This window comes from Ixodes scapularis, unplaced genomic scaffold (assembly GCF_016920785.2).
Source record: "Ixodes scapularis isolate PalLabHiFi unplaced genomic scaffold, ASM1692078v2 PGA_scaffold7__128_contigs__length_106722199, whole genome shotgun sequence".
NCBI lineage: Eukaryota > Metazoa > Arthropoda > Arachnida > Ixodida > Ixodidae > Ixodes > Ixodes scapularis.
Window position 1 is genome coordinate 52,345,285 of NW_024609882.1, and position 20,181 is coordinate 52,365,465.

A 20,181-nucleotide genomic window follows, 5' to 3' on the forward strand; every position below is an offset into this window, starting at 1 on the left:
CATTTGTACAGTTTTTATTTCTTTTTCCAGTTTTTACTACTGTTTTAGTGGCAAATAAACAGTAGCTTACTTTGTCCTGTCAATATTCCGACTTTTGAATGATTCGGATGTTTTTGCAGGCTCCGGGGATTTGCAATAATTATACTTAACCGTAGGCAAGCATTGCTCATTTTAATGTGGGCAAGCATTGCTCATTTTGATGGAAGAGAATGTAGTCATGGGACAGTGACCGGACAGTCCTGAATGGACTGCGGCATAACTTCCAGGCTCGACCAAAAGGACTCACTGCGCAGACATATTGAACGGTGCTTGTAGAACTGGTGGTCGAGGAAGAAACGCTTGGGACAGCGGGGACATTTGAGCGGGGCCATGTTGATGTGCTTGCGCCTCAGGTGAGCTTGATAGGCCCCCTGTAGATGCCAATCAATCAATCACACACCGCTTAAATCCTAACACAGATCCAACCAAAAATCTATGATTTGGCAAATTAGTCTTTAGGACAGCAAGTAATGTGGTCGGCAAATAATTTGGCCGGCGAATAATTTGGCAAATTGTAGTCATTTGGACGGTAATTTGGCCCCATGGAAAGATATACAAACTTTTGCAAGGTGAAGAAACAAGTGAAATACGACGCACCATGGAGAAGCAGAAGCGCGGGCAGTACGGGCAGGGATGGCGGGTGCGTCGGATCTGGAGCGATTTGACCTTGGGCTGCTTCCCGCCTTGATCCGTCTGCTTGTGCGGTGGCGTCTATTCGTGCGCAAGTCATGGCAAAAAATGCGAAGTTGAATTAGCTACTGCGCATCCAGGACCTAACAAAAACGGCAGTGGTTATTCAATCGGCTTATGTTATGTGCTCAGTGAGGCGACTGACCCAAGTAATTTTGCAGCACCTTATGGTGCAGCCGAAAGTCCATTATAGAACAGCAAAACATACTCCCGCAGCACAAGCACACACCTTATTTTTATTCATACCATCGCAAATATTACCCAATAAAGGGGCACTAAAGAGGAGAGAGCTCTTGGTCATAACTGATTCTATGTGCAGCGAGATCCCGAAAATCCAAAAATTACAATCAAGCGACGCCGATTTTTCCATCAAAAAACGCGATGAAAGGTCAGGACACAACCCTTTCTGAGCGGATTTTTCCGCTCGGGAAAGGCGGGGCTGGGGTATACACAAGCAGGGGTGTCGGTGTGGTGACAAATGGCACTCTTTAGCCAATCGCAAGCCGCCTCTCTGAGAGCCGAACGCCGAGCAGTCCTGACCTGTGGAGGAGCGATGTTTGCGATTTCCAGGTTGGTGCCAGCGGTACGGTCGGACTCTGCTTATATCGACTGTCCGCCGAAGTATTTCTAGCTCAAGCTCTGTCAGGTAAGGAAGCTTTGTCGGTTTACAGGGGCGTTGAGTGAAGCTATGGCTCCTACCTCCCATCGTGCTACGTCAAAGTAAAAAATCACCCCGCCTTTCCTGAGCGGAAAAATCTGCTCAGAAAGAGGTGTGTCACGACCTTTCATTACAATTTTAATGAGAAAATCAGAGGAGCGTGATTGTAATTTTAAGATTTTTAGGATGGATAGCACTAGTAGAATCAGTTATGACCAAGAACAAATGATTGCAGAATCGTCTTTAGTGCCCCTTTAGGATTTCTGTGCTGGCCTATCCAACTAAAGGATATGCATGCTTCGCCTTCACACTTTTGTCAACAGGTTTGAATTCCTCAAACAAGAACTAGCTGTTTAGCTGCACATCAAAGTACTAGACATGGCAACAAGACACTGATTGACTAGGGACTGCTATGAATGGTCATTTTAGGTATAAAATAAAATGTAAACCAGATAGTATATTCCACTAAAACAATGTACAATATTCTTGACCACAAGAAATGATGTTTCATTCAAATTCTAAGGGTTGTAACAAAACAAAATTCTTAATTCAAAATAAAAAAAAGTTTGTCATTGAATTGTGAGAATCAATGACACTTTGTATGTAGAACCTTATGATAACAGGGATCGGCATGTGAACAATAGTATGCCTTCTCAAAAAACAATCCAGCCAAAGTCGTTAAGGTTATTCCCAAGGTTTGTTCTACTGCTTCAACTTATTTAGTTTTAGTTTGTTCTATCGACTGAACCTCGAGTGGATAAAACATATATAAAGGTAAGAACTAAACAATGGGGTTCAAATAAAAATAAAGCTGTAGAGCAGTTCATATGAATTTTTTTATAAGTACTCTCGCTCGAGGAAGCGATTTAATTCAGAAATGTTTACTGCAACTAAAAGCTGTTGCAGTAACACTCACGAAGTTGCCTTTTTTAAAAATATGCCTGATGCTTGCATTTCTAATGCACCGCTCTGGGGCAGAGCTGTATATTGGGAGAGTTTGGCCAGTGGGTGTGGCGACCAAGGCGCTGGAGAGGAGAAAAGTGAAGGAAAGGGAGCAGGGCGCCGAAGGAGCGAGAGGAAGGAGGGAGCAAAGAGGAAATAACTGCCATTTTGACGCAACTCTGTCGGGCAGCACTGTTGAGGCTGTGCGTCATCTGCTCTGGGCTCATTTCTTTTTCACCTGAATCAAAGTTCGCATTCAAACGTACAGAAGCTTACTTTGTTAGTTTTTTAAGCCACCGAGTAATACCACTATATCATTTTCTTGCTAGAGTCTGCCAAAGAAAAGGAAAGAACCGAAATTTGGATGTCGATCCCATGCATTCCTCCGGGCGAAGGAAAGAAAATGGCGACCCTTCCTGCTAAACTGGGAGCCACCGGGAGTTCACGCACATGCACTCGCCCCTCTTGCTCTGCGCCACGGGCTGATTGGCTTACTTAGGGGGCGGGGGGTGCATTACAGCGGCAAGATCATAGACTCGCCAAACTCTCCCTATATACAGCTCTACTCTAGGGGAATGCTTTCCCTTTAGCATTCGGATGCACTGCGGCAAAGGGCACTCAACAAAGCTAATTTACATGCCAGACTGGACTAGAAACAAGAGATACTGCGAAAATTTAGAGTACTGTCAGTGTCCGACAATGACAGAGAGATCAAATTTTTCAGTATTAATCGAGTGAAATTAAGTTTTGCCACAATGTTTGTGCAAGTTCCTCAGATTTGGGCTTAATGTAGCAGGATTTAGCAGGGTAAGCCAGAATGAGTTGCTGGGTGAGTTGGTTAGACATGTTGACTTAAACAGTGCAAATAAGGTAAGGAAGGAAGAGACAACAGGAAGGAAAGAGCGCTGACTCACAACTGAGGTTTTAATGAAGAGGTAGTAAAAGATAAGAAAGATGTAAGTGCACTTACATTAATAAAGTAAGGAAGGGAGAGAAGGTAGAGTTACAAAAATTAACCTCTCTCTGAGAGTCCTTTTAAATGAATGACAATTCACATTAATAACCAATTCCCAAGTGGATATATCTACATGTATAAATATTCACATGTGAAAGACAAAGATGACAGTGACCCAAAGGGTACTGGCTACCACAAAAAGGAAGAAAAAGAACGACAGAGGTGACGGTGACCCTTGGGGTACTGGCTATCACAAGAAGGAAAAAGGAGAAAGAAGACAATAATTTAGGGACTAAAATTAAAAAATTCAAGCTCTTTCGCTGTTCGAGCAATCAAAGGCTAGGCCCGTATTCGCGATCTTGAACGCCTCGTACACCTCTCTAGTCTTTTGTTGCATAAAATGTTTAAGCACCTTTGTCTTGGAAAACATTGGTGTGCACCCGCAATCTCATGCACAGTAATGGTGAATTCGGGTGGTCGCCTCTCTCCTCTGACCTCGATTCAGCAGAGCGCCCCCTCCTCGCCGCCAGAGCTACTCGGGATCCTTTTCAGCCGATCACAACTGGTGGCTTCAGAGCGCTGCGACATTCTCAGACCAGTCACGGAAGTAAAAGTTATGGACATTGGATCTTACGGCGTGCGGCGGACGATATAGCAAAATTTACGCTCGCAACGTGATGAAATAACGGTTGTGGCGTAAATTGTTTTACGCATCGACATGTAAAAAAAAAGAAAATAGATCAGCAGTATGCGAATTGATTTTTGCAGAACGGAATGAAAGCCCACGCTTGGAAACAGTTGTCAACTCATCGCACATTCGACAGTGAACGCGCTGCGATAGCGGTCATGCGTACGACAGAGCAGGCAAATATAAAATCGTTAATAAACCGCATTTTTCTCAAGGCGAAATATCGTGCAAGCATCGCAATGTGACACAGATCACAGTGCATTATATATGGCTCTCCCTTTATTTTACAACACAAACCTTTGAACGCACTTTCATCAAACCTCAAAATTTCTTGAAGCGACCACAAAACCCGGTAAAACAGCGGCGAGCTCTGCGAGCTGTTGCGTCTTCGATTAGGCTTAGCGGATTCACCGCTGTGAGATGAACGATCTCGTGAAAGCACTGGGAATACTTCACACGTCGACCTTCCTGTTACAGTCGCAAACGAATGTCGTCCCGTCCGTTGTAATTCCGCACTGTCGAATGCACAAGCACTGTGTAAAACCACATATCAATCGCCGTCATGCCGTACCCCGCACACCACCACAGACCACTGCCGGTCATCATCAACAAAACCACGTGATCACCGTCTAAGTACCACGTGACGCTTGCGCCGCTCCGCACTCCGACGGCTACAGTCGGAGTGCCAGGGAGCGCTCTGAGAGGGAGAGGCGCCCTCGGAATGAACCACTCGATCAGGCCACAGCACTCTCTTTCAACCACCCGATTTCGTGCGCTCTGGAAAGAGCGCTCGAGAGCGCGCAGAAAGAACCACGCGAATTCGCCATAAGATGGCGTGCTGGCATTGACTTAAGAAAAAGTACATGTTCCCTGACTCTAACATTGATGCACCCCCCAGATTTTCCCAGATACACTTTTCCACATGACAACGGTATTTCGTATATGATGCGGCTGTGACATTCCATGAACCTCCGTGCATGATTGATTTTACATGGGTCATGGGTATCCTGCTGCTCGTTGATTTTCGGACATTACTGTTCAGGTTTCTCAGGCACTGAGAAGCACTGAGAAACCTCAAACTTTGCGACTACTCTTTTAAAGTTATGGGATAGACGGTGAAGGTAGGGCATTACCACGGATCAAATCTTTGTTCAGTTTCGACTTCCTCGTTGATGTGGTTTTAACATGCTCTCGACGATCGCGTACCCTGAAGCACGAAGTCTCCGCACCTGGAAGCTAAAGCTCTCTCCTGCTGTGTGGTCTCAAGACTTCTTCAGAGCCGCCCCCAACGTACTGGCAACAATTCGCTTGGTGTGTGCGGAGTCAAATTTCAGAAGTTTTTTGCGTGATTTTTTGGTTTTCAAGGTTTGCATCCTTCTTAAAGGGGCACTTAAGTGGGGTCAGAGATTGTCTATTTATGGTGACAAGTCAACTGACAGGCTCTAAGCATATAAAAAAAAAAAAAACAATTACACTCACGGGCTGCCGATTTCTTTATTAGAGATCTACCCTAAAATTATGATACACCCTTCTTTCTGCACCTTGGAGCAGACACCAGTGGGGGCTACTGTCGGACAGTGTTTGTTTTGAAACAATAAATGCTGTAATTATGTCCTCTACATGCAAAGATTAGTTTTGTCAAAATATAATGCATAACGCATATAAAGAGAGCAATAATAGTAACTAACGTTTGGAACGTCCATGCCTTTTATGGAGGTGGTAAAGACCCAAGAATGCCCTGCCCCCCCCCCCCCCCCCCCCGCACCCCCCCAAGAGAAAATAATGCCTGAGTATTTCTATTGCTGCGAGTTCACTAGGACGTCTTGCCATCCAGAACCAGTCATTTTTTATTGACTTAAAGGCCAAGAAACAATATGCCATTAAAAACAAGCTTCTATGAAAAGCGTTCGAGTACCCCTTTCATTTCTTTAAATCTTTACTGGGGTAAACTCATTCTCTGAAATTTTGATGCACAATGAGGTCTGGGCAGTATCGCAATACAAATGTACTGCAATAGTATCCTAGAGATACTTTAGAGTATCTGTATCTCTGTATCAAGATACTTAAAAAAAGATATTTGTATCTCAGTACTGAAATAGATTTAAGATGTATCGCTTGTATCGTGATACTTTGCCAGACTTAGGTATCTTGTTACATCTGTTGCTTTTTTTTAAGTTAAAAGATAAAAACATCTGTTTGGTGCAAGTTGCTTCGTAATTTATATAAAACCACCCATACATACATGATTCATCTCACTCACCAACATTTAAAAACGGGCTGTGGTTTAAAAAAAGGTTACAAGCAAGAATAACAAAATCAGTTCCTCTCACAAAGCCCTCTACTCTATCCAACTTAGCAGAGAGAACGCTCTAAAGGAGTTGAGTGACAAAAAATATGGTCCTGTTGTCCGATCTCCCTACACTATGGGTGACTCAGAAGCTTAAAAGACGACAGTTTGAGATGGCAAAACAAGGTTCATTTCGGGCAGACGACTTTTATCAAGCTTGGCGCGCAGTCCTTACAGTTCTGTAACTATGTGGTTCAACAGGAGTGACATGTTTTCTTTGGCGGCATTAATGATAAATAAAGAGTTTGAGGTAAGGGGAACAGCACACAATGCCGTAATACAAAAGAAGAGCACAAGCATGAATTACTATTCATATTCGCCACAAACTATACACCCTCCCGAACTAGCACCGTTCGGGAACAAATGCATTTCTATAAGTATCTGTATCGCAACTCTGGAACACTTTATCGCCGTTATTGCGGAAGTATCTCAGGGATATCCCGTTGCATAAAAGACAAATATATCTCAGCATCTGTATTTTGGGCCATAAAACACATGTATCATATTTGTATTCCCGAATATTTTTTGGAGTATCTCTGTCCAGCCCTATGCACATTATGCACCATCTCGAGCCAACGCTATAAAAAATCTCCGCTCAAGACGTTAAGAAACTGCTTTAAGCAATCCCCCCCCTTCAAAGGGCCAACGATCCCTCCGACTCGCGCTTCAAATTACGACGACAGAAATCAAATGCCTTTCTGATAAGAGACACCTAAGGACCACAGTTGTATGTTGGATATGTTGTCCGTGAATGCAAAACATTTTTCGGTCGCACCTGTGTTTCGGGAAGCGGCGACACGGATGCACTTGCACACGCCGTGTCATCGGGAGGGGAGGGCACCTCGACGGTCAAGTTGCTGGCGACAGGAGCGACCTCAACCACCACTGGCTCGGGGGGCGGCGGGGGGAGGAGCTGGATGAGGGGCCTGGTGGGTTCCACGATTGGTGGAGCGTCACAATTGCGTTCCAAGTGCCTCGCTCTCGCTTCCTGCACCAGACACAGTTCAGACCCGTTGCAACTGATGCTCCGCCGCTTCGAGTCACATTTGAGGTTTCGAAACTTGGGAATTCCATAAACAAGTCCTGGATTTGGTAGTACTTTGTCTCTGCTTAAGTCCAGACGCAGCTGATGCTATTGAGCTAACAAGGCCGATCAAACAGCATCAAAAGCGCACATCATTAGAGCGTTCGGCTCGCAGTCAGCCCATCGACTTCCGCTGCAGGCACCTAACCGAATATGGTGAGGTGCCAGGAATATAATAGTCTGTGTTCAAATGCGTTTAAATGTTTGTTTGTTTGTTTGTTTTCTGATTTGAGGTTTACATATTTCTAAGTGTTTTGGTGGCTTGACAGACTTAAAATTAGCATGGGTCGACAGTGGCAGCCAAAGGCCCTTGCGGCATAGCACATAGCATATTTCCATTTTCACGAAGACAGCTTGGTATGCAAATTGCACGGAGGTGGAAAACCATGATTAGAACGTGCCGAATTGATCAGAGCCTAAGACATACCGTGACGAAGATCTGAAATAACAAACCAGTATGAGGTTTTCTTCAATTTTTATTAGTACTGGGACAAAAATGCACGAAAGCAAGGTGTGAAGCTATCAAACCACAGATTAATTTCTGCAGGGAACGTAACGTATCACACAATCAACGCGAGACAAAAGCTGATATGAATATTGCCGCAAAACACCACCAGCGTCTACAATGACGGCAGCCCTTTGTGTCCAGAATCGGACATTGCAGGCCGCGCTAGACGTCACTGGCCCCCCATCGCCTGTCGTTTGGATTGTCTCAGATTGACTAAGGATGGAAAGTTGAAAGGCTCACCCAATCAATGTTCTTAGATCTATAAGTTGATAGGCTCCAATGAAGAGCAGTGTTTGAAAAAGGTTCTTCTCCGTATCTTGCATGCGAGCAGGTATGGCCGGAGAACGTTCCTGACGCCACCAGTGTCAACGTATCCATGGGCAACGGAGAAGGAGCATTTTCAAACGATGCTAATTTTGCGGAAATTTTCGCGAATTTTATGTTTACCTTAAAAACCACAATAGAATCACTTTTCACCGCAGGTTATGCATATACAATGTTACAACTGTTCCACCACTCATGTCCATAAGGCGGGCAAAGTGCGGGAAGTGCCGCCCAGCGCACACTATGAAAAGGAATCAGGTTTTCTAGCAAGCTTGTCAACCGACTTTGATCTGATACTATTGAACCCAACAGCTTGCCATTTGGATTGTCTCAGATCGACTCAGGACGGCAAGTTTAAAGGCTCGCCCAAGAGCCTGCCACATGGATCGTCTCAAATAGACTTGGAACGGGAAGGTAAAAGACTCACCCAATGATCTGCCATTTAGATTGACATGGAACGGCCAGTAAAGAGGCTCATTCAATAGCCTGCCACTCGGATTGTGTCGAATTAACTCGGAACAGCAGGCTAAAAACCTGACCAGATGATTGGCGTTTTGGAATGTCTCAAGTTGGCTCACGGCGGCAAGCTAAGTCTCACCTTTGAGGAAAAGATTCTGGAGCAGACGTCGCAGCGAACGCAACGTTGGAGGTGCAGGCACAGGTGTTGGTTGAGCGTGGTGCCATTCTTGAAGAACCGGCGGCACAGAAGGCATTGCTGGCGAGATCCACCATGCAGACTGTCGTGGTGCAACTTCTCTTCCCTGCCCCAGTCAAAAACAGAAAGTTGCTGTCACGGAGGTAGGAAGCTTCTGGAGACGACACGACGCCACCGGAAGTGAAGCCAGAAGTGTGGAGGGACACGCCCCCAACAATGACCAAAACCGGGAGAAGCTATTGGACGAAAAGGAGAGCTGACTGAACAGCTGGTTTGGTCAGCTCTTCTATTCACCCAATCGTGTTGTTGTTAAATGACAACCGCAAGGTTTAACCCAATACAAACTGTTTATTAGTTTAAATCTACAACTCAAGCTTCGTTAAAAACAGAGAAAAGTTCTTTTGCGTGGCGTCCTTCGTGGCGTTCCTTTTCAATCTCTCCCTGTCGTCCCTTGATAATTTTCCTTCTCCTACTCCGACCGACGTTTCAGATTCCACTTCTTTTCCCGGTCCGCTTTTCGCACCCTCAGATGGTTGATGGCGGCGGCCAGACATCTCGTCTTGCTCAAGTTCGCCCGAGCTGGTGTAAACAAGACGTGAGGCCGCGGGCAAAGCTCAGTCCGTCAGGTGACAGTCGAGGTTACCCGAGCATCTACGTGCTTTCCTCGTGCTCGTCTCTTTTTTCTTTGTGTGTGCTTATTTTTCGTCCTGTCTGTTTACGTTCTTACGCTGCCCCGTACCACGTGAGATTTATCGCCATCTCGTTGTCGGTTTTTCTGTTTCTTGCATTTCCGAGTCAGAGTTCAAACTTACAACACGCGTCTCTTGGTTTTGGTCATCGTTGGGGGCGTGTCCCCCCCCGCACTTCTGGCTTCACCTTTGGTGGCGTCATGCTGCCTCCAGCTTTCTACCTCCATGGTTGCTGTGGCGTCCTTGGTGACGCTACGGAAGCGCGGCCGTGCCAACAAACGTCCCAAACGACAACACTTTTACTTCAAAAGCGCAACAAAAATAAAAGTGCAATACCGACCAATAATATTGGACGACATGCTACTGCCAATGATGATTATGAGGCCAATGTTGGCAAGGTGGAATCGAGACCACAGCTACCACGAAAGTATGACACTTGACGGTAATTGATTTAAATTTAAAAAAGAAGCCTCGAAACAATGTGCTTAAATTTTCTGCAGTTTTTACAGCATTTTTGTGAAAATAACTGGCAGCAAAGGGGTTAAAAACTACACTTTAATCCCGAAATTAGATTTTGTTTTTGCAAATTTTTTATTAATTGTTATTGAAGTTTATGTAATTCATCAATGATGCAATAAAACTTACCGCAACAAGCTGAAAAAGCTGCAACGATGGCAGTAGTGGAGCTCGGACTTTGGAAAAGGCACAATGTTGCCACAGAGATCGGGCACTGAAATATTTCAAATACATTTGTGTCACAAACAGTGCATTACAAGTGAGCATAAATCAAAGCATCCCAATGACGTCATCACAATTGAAAACTTTTCATAAAACAGGATTCTAGTTGTCTTAGCTGTGAGAGAAGATAATCTTTCAAAATAAAAACGGAGGCACTAGTGCTTTTCGTTCAATAGAATTCAGTACAGACATTCAATTAAGAAAATCAAATGTAGCATGTGGAAGTAACTGCAGCCAGAAGAAAGTTCTACATATCAGGAAGTGAAAATGTATGTTAGGTGCCAATTCTAACTATTAACAGCACATGTCTCCCGACATGCCGTTGCCCGCTCAATCCACTCTGCTTCTGTTCCATTTAGAATATCGGTATGTGCATTGCAATAGTGTCGAATCTGCATATTTTATATCCAAAGGTTTTTTTGTTGTTTTCTTTTGTCCCCATGACATTGCGCACAAACCACACTAGCAATAGCTCTGAAGGGAGAGCTGACATGTCCGAATAAAAAGCAAGATTAGTATAAGACACACATTTAATGTACCAATATTGTTAACCTATTTTATGTTGCAATTACACGCAGAAAATGTACAGCCACATTTAAAAACCTGTAAGCCTACGCTTGTGAAGGCCAATCACAGAAAGATCACACCAACGTTTGCAACTGCTGCAAAAAACAAAACACACAGTCGAGGCCTACGCAAGAAAGTGCATCTTGACGTTTCATCAAAAAAAATTTAGGTTTTTTAGGACAATCCAGAATTTCCAGAGCATTCCTTTTCAACTTACGCCTGCTTAGCTTTGCTTAGATAAAACATATTGTAGGCGGGCTTTCCATGCATGACCGCAATAAATTCAAAACTGCAGCTCCAGCTGAAATAACTGATATCGATGAATCACAATAATGCAATGTATTCTTTGAGAGCGGCAACCCGATCTGCAAAAACATGGCCTTTATCTTCAAGATACGAGGTCAAAGAACCCAAAATGGTCACCTTCTTTTTGAATGTGAAGTCTTCCATGTTCCTGGCTGGTCAACACCTGGAAGGAAAGTCCACTTTAGAATTTGTGTTGCCGCACAAAACGCACGCAGATTTTTGCAAAAAATAAAACGGAAAGATGCAAATCTAAAACAAAACAAAACAAAATTTTCCCCTCATAATGAAGTCTAAAAAATTTCCTAGAACATGCACATAGTGAAACATCAGTCAGCTAAAGGACTGATGTTTGTATAAGCCACTTTAGACAGCAAACTTGAAATGAACAAGGAGCTAACAGCAATGTTCTGTCACAGTTCCGTCAACCTTGCCTATAGTGCAGACACACATCCAACTTTTCACAAGTATAAAAGATCCTGCTAAAACCTCCATATGCTTTACGAGAAGAAACAAAATCGTCTTGTACAAGAACATTAAGCTCGACTCCAAGACAGAGATTGAAAACTAAGCCGGCGCCAGGTGTAGTGACACTTGAATCACTCGAGACAGAATGTAGGCAACAATTGTGCGCATTTATGAAATGGTCAAACTCACAGGACTGCTCGTAGAACTCCGCAGGCTGCACGGATATGCCGCAACTTCTGAAAGACAAAGTGACACGGCTTTAAATTGGTTCGAGAGCAATACAATAAAAGCCGCGCTCCCTGTTCCTGCACCACTGTGGCGAAAGCAGTGGCGATACAGAATGCATTGCGTATGTTGCTTCGCAATGACGTCGCACAGAGGAACTTCGTACACCTTTTACGCCTTGAAAGCACATCGTTGTGCATAACATCTCCGAGAAAAAGCCCCGACAGTACTAGCGCTCGAGCGGGAGTGGAACGCAAAGTATGCGTCTTTTATGGCCGCATGCACCAACCTCGAGCCTGCCATTTTGCGTCCCCTCACTTTTTCCGAAGCATGTGCTCGTTCTTTTCTTCCTCGCTTTCTGCATACGCACCCACCCCATGTGCAAGAGCGCGTGCTGCTTTACAACATTTCAAACCCACTTTTCCCACGTGTACTGTCAGCAAAGTTGGAGCATATTTGGATTAACAACTGGGAGAACCCCGGTTCAAAACTGATTGCTTCTACTCTTTCCCTGGTATAGTGGATAAGTTTTTACGTGACTCTTATATACAGGAATCTACATTCAAGAAAACTATTAGGAGCCAGCTAGACCATTACCTTTCCGTTTTTCACCAAGAAACCCCAATAAACATCCATCGGTGTCAAAAATACAAAAATAATTAAAGCCAAAAAACATTAATAAACAACCGTTGGTGTCAAAAATACAAAGTCGGTTAAGACTGGAAAATGTACAGATTTCTGGAAATTTTCGCTCCAGCTAGGACTGTTTCTGTTGAGAGCCTAATCTCTTAGGCAAACTTAGTTTTTTTATGAGAATTTGTTTTACCGAAACTCCCGTTTTTAGTGTCCGCCCAAAACAAATCACAAAAATACACAGATATCTGAAAAACGAGTAAACACCGAAAAACATCTGCCGCTTTTCCTTATAAATAAGAAGCTGAAAATCTATGGCCTATATGTAACATATTTTATGCTAAAACAGATCTAACTAAGGACACCACTGCAGCGTACAAAACGTAAGAACCACAACTTACGGAAATTGGCGACGTCGTTGCGAACAAATATTTTCCCATCGCAGAACTCCTGGAATTTGGTAATACCAACAAATGTGACTAGCAGTAAAATCTTTTTGCTACAGCACTGCTGTAACAAATGTAAAGTCGTTAAAACAACTGCAAGCAACCGACCTGTACATTCTAAATCCCAGCATAAAAAAGTGAAAATATTGCCACAAGAACACTCCTTGCACCTCTAATATAACTATAATCACAAAATCATAAAAAAAAAAAGTTTTTAGCAACCAGTTACTGGTTACAAAGGATGCTCGAACAGCCATATCAAGAGACAAATTACATGTTCACGAGCACTATATCGAGGCCAATGTTTGCGTGTGGCCCTAAACTAAAGAATAATTTTCCTTTTTAAACAAAACCCCGAGACTGGGGGGGGAAAAGGACAACACAACACAAAGTCTCAAACACAGCTGAAATTTATTGGACAGAAGATCGTGGTTTTATAGGGCACAGGGGCCGGAAACCAAAAAGGAATGAAAAAGGGGGAGGATGAACTTCTTTTTCCCGAACACACAAGAGAGGGAGGACATTGACCAACAGAAAAACTGGTACTGTTCCAGTTCAAACAAAAGGGGGGAGGGGAAGATCTCTTAACCCACCTCGGTGAGGTCCTGATAACTTCACAAAGAAAGAACCCCTGACATTCGGCACTCCCAAAACAGAGGGGCAGGGGTGAAACTTAAACTTGAACAAACAACATCCTACACAGATATAAAGGTGACCTCCAAACAACCAAATTTGTAGAAATCTTTTCAACTCCGTGTCCGAATTAAAAGACTGTCTATTTACTGCATTTCCATGGCTAATAATAGTGAGGGACTCTTTTTTACCAAGCGTTTATGATCCTCTCTCTCGGTCAACATAACCGATGTGGAATTCCAAAGAGGTACACAATTATTACATTCTAACACATGTTCTGACATTTCTGAATACTGATCTTTGTTTCTAATACAATGTTTGTGTTCAGTTAAACGATCATTCAAACACTGCTTCGTTTGTCCAATGTAACATAACCCACAGGCAAAAGGAATCTTGTAAACTACGCCTGACACACAATCTACATCTTTTTCTCTACGTTTTTTGGTACATCCAGTTTTGGCCGAGTTGAACGGGGTCAACCGATTTAGTTTGAAATCATTTCTGAACACAGTGCTAATGCCGTAGCGGTTGCTGGCTGATTTCAGATTATGAGAAATACAATGGAAGAAAGGGAGAACAACACGCCTGGCAGATTCACGAACCTTTGAACATTTCTTCCTCATATTAACCCGGTACAACAACTGTCTGAACACATAATCCTCGGGAAAACCTGCCACGCTGAAACGGGTTAAAAGGCGTTGGATCGCAGAACCAATGGAGTGCGAACAAGATTTCCTAAGTGCACTATCTACTAAATTCCTGACTATGCCAGCCTTGATATTCTTTGAGTGACAACTTTTGAAAGGCAGGAGCGGTTTGACTTCCGTTTTGCCATACTGCCAACACAAACTGGAGGGTGTTTCTAGCTGTATATCTAAAAACTGCAGGCAGTCATTTACAGGTCTTTCTACTGAGAATTGCAGCTCTGGCGACTGTCATAGATTAAGTTTTCTACCAACGCTGACAGTAAAGAATCGGTAGTGCAGACCAGGATATTGTCTACATAGCACCGTAAGAGGATGACACCTGGAGAACAGTTTTGAATGAGACCAACTAGACGCATATCCAAAAAGCTAAGGTAAATCTCCGAAAGCACTGGGGCCACGGCCGAACCAATACGAATTTTTTGTTTTTGAATGAAATCTTGACCATCATATTCCGAACCAATACAAATTCCTTGTTTTTGAATGAAATCTTGACCATTGTATTGGTTCGGCCGTGGCCCCAGTCCTCTCGGAGATTTACCTTAGCTTTTTGGATATGCGTCTAGTTGGTCTCATTCAAAACTGTTCTCCAGGTGTCATCCTCTTACGGCGCTCCAACTAATTAAGAAGCTTTCTGACATCACCGACAGCAAAAACTGTTTTTCCTTATGCATGGCTCTGGCGAGGAGAATATCGCGTCACAGCAGAAATAAAAGAAAGCAAGGCTAAGACAGGGCTCATGAAAACAAACACTCCAACTAATTAACAAGTTTTCCGACATCACAGACAGAAAAACTGTTTTCCCTTATGCATGGCTCTGGCGAGAATATGACGCGACAGCAGAAATAAAAGAAAGCAAGGCTAAGTTTTGGAATGCGGTAATATGCTTTATGCATTGAACAGGGGATGCTGAGAAGAGTGATTTGTTTGTTAATGGGCATCACAAACTTGCACGTCTGAAACCGTCACACGTGGAGCAGCGTTCCGTTTCTGGTATCAAACGTGATTGCAGGAAATGAACAAAAAAAATGGCAAAAATTAAGACACTGCCTTAAAGGGGAACTCCGTTTAAATTTAGTTCTTGAAAAAACAATGGTGTCCTCTGAAAAACAATGGTGTCCTCTACAGTATTACCTAGGAAGACCAGACGTCAAATATTATGACTTAGTTCTAAGTGTTTCTTAAACGGTCCAGCTAAGCGGGCAAATTGAGACGCAACCAATCGCACAGTTAAGGCTACGGCGTTGGCGTAGCCGACATCGAGCTAAACGTCATCAACATTGCCCCTTTTTGGGGCAATGTTGATGACGACGAATGCGCCAAGCGGGCAAATTGAGACGCAACCAATCGCACAGTTAAGGCTACGGCGTTGGCGTAGCCGACATCGAGCTAAACGTCATCAACATTGCCCCTTTTTGTTAGTATTCACTTCTCCGAGAAAGCGTCACAGGTGACGTCAGCATATTTCCTTTCGGCGCTTAGCGCTGTCCACGTGATTAGTGTATGCACCTGTGCAGCGCACTTCCTGGGAGTCGTCTGACCCTCCCATTGTTTCCCGCATCACAACCGCTGTCGTCTCACCGTTAATGGTTATTTTCTCAGAGTTTCGTTCACAGTACGTGCACAGACTGATGCTGCAGTTGTGCAGATGTCGTTAAATGTCATAGACACCAAAACATGGTGAAGAGAGTGCTGCCAACGACACTTGTACCTGGCACACAGCCGCCCAAAGGTGGACTGCCCCAATCTTGCCGTCGTTGTGTAATGGATCACATGACATCCATACCATGTGATAGCCATGTTTTTGGCAGCACGAGGCCAATGTTGCCAGACGAAGCCGAAGTTTCGGTTTCGATTTTTTGCTCGTGTTTAGAGTTAAGATTGAACAGTATATACGGTGCCTGAAGTCACCAGGCTCAATCTAAAATGGACCGTAAAAGTCGACGCCTGCACAAAGCAATCTCAACTTTTTGTCAAAGGAATATTCCACAGGTCCATTTTTTCTGGTAAAATTATAAAGCGTAGCTTCCTCTCTTTTATAGAAGAGGGCCGAAAACTTGCCAGAGACAACGGTGGGCAGGGACGCAAACGACTGAGTCGAGCATCGGGGTGCATTTGGCACATATATTGACAGATTGCGCTACCTCCTTATCAAAACTGCTCGCGACGACCGTGATTTACTAAAATGAACATGAACATAATATTTTTGTAGTGTACCTTTGGTTTAAAAAATCCATATGTGCACCAAACGCTTCCCGCCACTCAACTCATTCGTCTGCGTCGCCGCTGACCCTGGCAAGCTTTTTGGCCCTACTTCTTACAAAAAGAGAGGTACGCTTTGTAATTTTACAAGAAAAAACTGACCTGTGAAATATACCTTTGACGAAGTTTGGATTGATTTGTGCAAGCGTCAATTTTTACGACAACTTTTAGATTGAGCCTGGTGACTTCAGACACCCTATATATCCCATTTTTTGTGAAGGAAATAATGTAGTGTCTTATTAATGCTTTCTAATGAGAAATCGCTGATTATCCCGAAATTGAGCGCAGTTGCCCTTTAACATGGGCCAAAGCTAAGACACCAAGAGCTTGAGATGGGAGATGCTGTTTCACACTCTCCAGACCAAACAAAGAAACCATAGCACCGCCACACCAGATGGTATGGAATCAAGAGCCAGGAACAGCTAGGAGACGCATGCCCTAGTGGTGGTGTCACGAATCCCACACTTTCAATTGTTTTACGACGTAGAATCTACTCTTTTTTCGAACGTGGAAAATGTTTCTTCTTTCCCCGCTCTTCAGCACTACAAAAGGAAAATGCTCAGCAATGAGTTTTTTATGCAAAGCCCTTCTGGCCCAACCCGGTGAGCTCATTCTCTCCGAAAACAGGGAAACACGGTTTGTTCAAAGCTTCAGGGCAGGAGGCCTATCACGGCACCTTAGGCTAGGCTTGACGCCTGTCGAGTCATTAAACAGAGGTCGAGCAACCAAGCTCGCGCTGCACATGAAATTCCTTCCGTAGGAAGAATTTTGTTCCATATAATCTGCCGTCTTGGGAAAATAAGCACTCAAGTCGGATTGGTGCACAAGTAGAGAAGGTGGCTACCCTACAGGACACAACTGACTCACAGTGTAGGTCTGGTTGTGGCACGTCTTGCGGATTACAGGGACACTGGTGCTGCCTGAAAACATTGCATGCACTTTAAGATCTAGAGCTCGTAGAAACTATGGTAAGAATGCAACAGTCTCAACATTAGACCTGTGGCATTCAGTGGTAAGGAAAAGAAAACTTACTCTTTGGTACGATAATACTGTCCACTACTTTTCCGGGCTGAGGAGTCTGAGGAAGATGTGTCAGAGGCGATGGTTAAAACTTCACAAGCCTATTCATTTTCATAATTTTTTTTTTCTCTTCTAATGTGAATATAGTTGAAAGAACAATACCTTTTGGCAGCAGCCCACAAAAAGGGTCACAAAACCACCTGTAAAGAAGACACCAAGACGCGAGCATTATTTAGATCGCTTCAGTTTAATGTCACAATGTCAAAGCTAATCATCTCGATCACAAGCCAGACACACTCAGGTATACCGATGACAGGGTGCAGTGCTTCTATGCACGTGCGAGGCGACCGACACAAAAACATGTTTGGAAATTAGCGCCTGAGCCATAATCACAACAAACCGTGGTGAATAACAGCGAGGCGGCAACATTAAGGGGGTCATGGAGTAAGCCTAAAGTCCAACGTTCTTTGCTAAAGGTCACCCAACTCGTCGACACTGAGCGGCGGTTATATCAGTGCGAATATTACCTGGCGGTAGGCCGTTTGGAAATACGACATCTGCGACGAACGGCTTCGTCGCTAGGTCGATGAATATTTTTGCGGGCATTGCGCGCTTAATGTTTTTGTTCACATGCCGCGGCAGCCTACACAGAACAGCAGAAATCGAGCATTTGGTGCGTGAGTAGCTCTCCGGATTCACGCTAGGGGCGCTGTCAAACATATATGCGTGCGATACAACGATAACAATGTGGTAAAATAATTTATTTTGTTTACGGAGATAGTGTCCCGACTTTGTTCCATTTGTTACTTCACTATAGTCCAGCTTATTTGATATTTATAATATGTTCAGAATATATGTTTGCTTGAGACAAATGGCGATGAAAACTCTTAACGAGAGTCAGTTTCGGTTTCGGTTCTTGTAGCAACGCTGCAGTCATTGCCTATTTTCTTCGCTTGACGAATCGAATGCGCCAAGAGCGCGTGCACGATTGACTCTCATAACCCCCCCCCCCCCCCCCCCTTATCTCCTAACAACGCCAACAACCACAGCAACCGCTCGTCTTGCAAACATGTAATGTAAACACTCGATAGATAAAGTGGGCTTGCTAAAACGAATTGGCAACCAATTGACCGTTCCGGCGTTAATAGCAAAACCAATATTTTTTTTTTTTTTTGGTATTAGAGAGGATTGACGGTATGTGGTCCGGGCACCAGTTGTCCTCAGAATTTCGGAGACATGAGGATAAAAGGGTAGAGGGCGATGAGGCAAGGAAATTCATTAAACAAACAATTCAGGCAGCATTCTCATAACTTGAAACGAGATATTGGACAGAACACAGACAGCAGCACGTCGAAAAACGAAAACACAGAAGAGACAACTCAGACGAACAAAAAGAATAGGGTAAAGCGGAAAACAAGGTCCAGTCGCGGAACCACAACAGGCCCAAATAACACCAAAACTAAAAAAAAAAAATAAACTAGACAAAAAAAAAAGCAAATTAAAATTAAGGAAGGTAACATGACCAAATAATTATGAGGGGAGATTCACACAATGCCTGGAAACTGAGCAGGATGAGGTCACGATACTATAAAGGCAAAGCAAATAAGGATATATCATAACATCATACCGCCCATGACAGTATACTGCGGTCCTGTACTTGGAGGTAAAAAAACGAGTTGAAGAATGGGCAGAAAACAGCCATATTCTAGGTGAGCTACAGAATGCGTTCTGAAGCGATATAATTAAGGCTCCCAGACAACACAGAGTCATCCTTATCACATCCATAGTACGTCTTTTCAGGATGTATAGACGCTTTGCGCACGTGCCACATTGCAGCCGCCATTGCTGACCTTCTCTTGTCTTACCAGATGCCGAGCCAGTGAAGCGGGCGTTGACGAGACTCCACAAAGGCAAATGCTGGGGAGCATTTGCCTTACACAGTAGAATTTACAATGGAAATAACCTGCCCTGTTGTGGTAATGATAAAGTAAAGTAAACGTTATAAGAGGAAACAAAATTGAAGGTCGGTTATGGCGGCGCCCACGCACAGCTGCTGCAAAGCGTCTATAGGATGTCCCTTGCATATCCCAAACATATGTTCCTGTTTGCTCCCAAATATATATTCTCTTTGAAGCACCGAAGAATGCCCCCGGGAGCTGCCAGGGATATCTCACGGGAGCTTTTTAGGGCTTCAATAGGACGCTCTGGGACGTCGTATCCCGTGCTGGGAACTGCTGCTGGAATCCGTATCCGGTGCTGCTGGAATCCGCGTAGTCGTATCCGGTGGTGCTGGAATTGGCAAAAACATGCACGTTTTAAATTCCACCTTTGCCTTTCGAGGTTCTACGGTCAAACTAGCAATTGTGCCAAGCGTTCTGCAGTTCCATGAAAGGGATTCAATGTATAATACATAAGTGAAGTCATTCAAATAAGATCCACATTTATTAAATCTGATCACTTCATAAATTTCAGTAAAAAATTCACAAGGTTTCCAACAACAAAAAATACTGTGAATGCGGCAACGTTGCTTAAAGGCCGACGTACACTTCGTGTTTTCCACTTTTGCCCGCCTCTCCCTTTTCTATATCCCCTCCACCTTTTAC

General features: G+C 43.9%; 1 protein-coding gene across 1 annotated transcript in view; it reads right to left on the reverse strand.

Annotated features, from left to right (window-relative positions):
• LOC120846093 (zinc finger protein 699) overlaps positions 1–18,271 on the reverse strand; it is an 83,086-nt gene extending 64,815 nt beyond the window's left edge. The window contains exons 1-12 of the mRNA XM_042286446.1: positions 18,106–18,271; positions 17,741–17,778; positions 17,591–17,636; positions 17,426–17,478; positions 12,915–12,963; positions 11,845–11,891; positions 11,308–11,353; positions 10,225–10,309; positions 8,834–8,996; positions 7,095–7,307; positions 637–750; positions 287–410 (exon numbers count right to left, since the gene is read on the reverse strand). Coding sequence (XP_042142380.1) covers positions 287–410; positions 637–750; positions 7,095–7,307; positions 8,834–8,996; positions 10,225–10,309; positions 11,308–11,353; positions 11,845–11,891; positions 12,915–12,963; positions 17,426–17,478; positions 17,591–17,636; positions 17,741–17,778; positions 18,106–18,184 — 1,057 coding nt within the window. The 5' untranslated portion in view covers positions 18,185–18,271. The remainder of the gene's footprint in view (positions 1–286; positions 411–636; positions 751–7,094; positions 7,308–8,833; positions 8,997–10,224; positions 10,310–11,307; positions 11,354–11,844; positions 11,892–12,914; positions 12,964–17,425; positions 17,479–17,590; positions 17,637–17,740; positions 17,779–18,105) is intronic.
• Between the last annotated feature and the right edge of the window lie 1,910 nt (positions 18,272–20,181).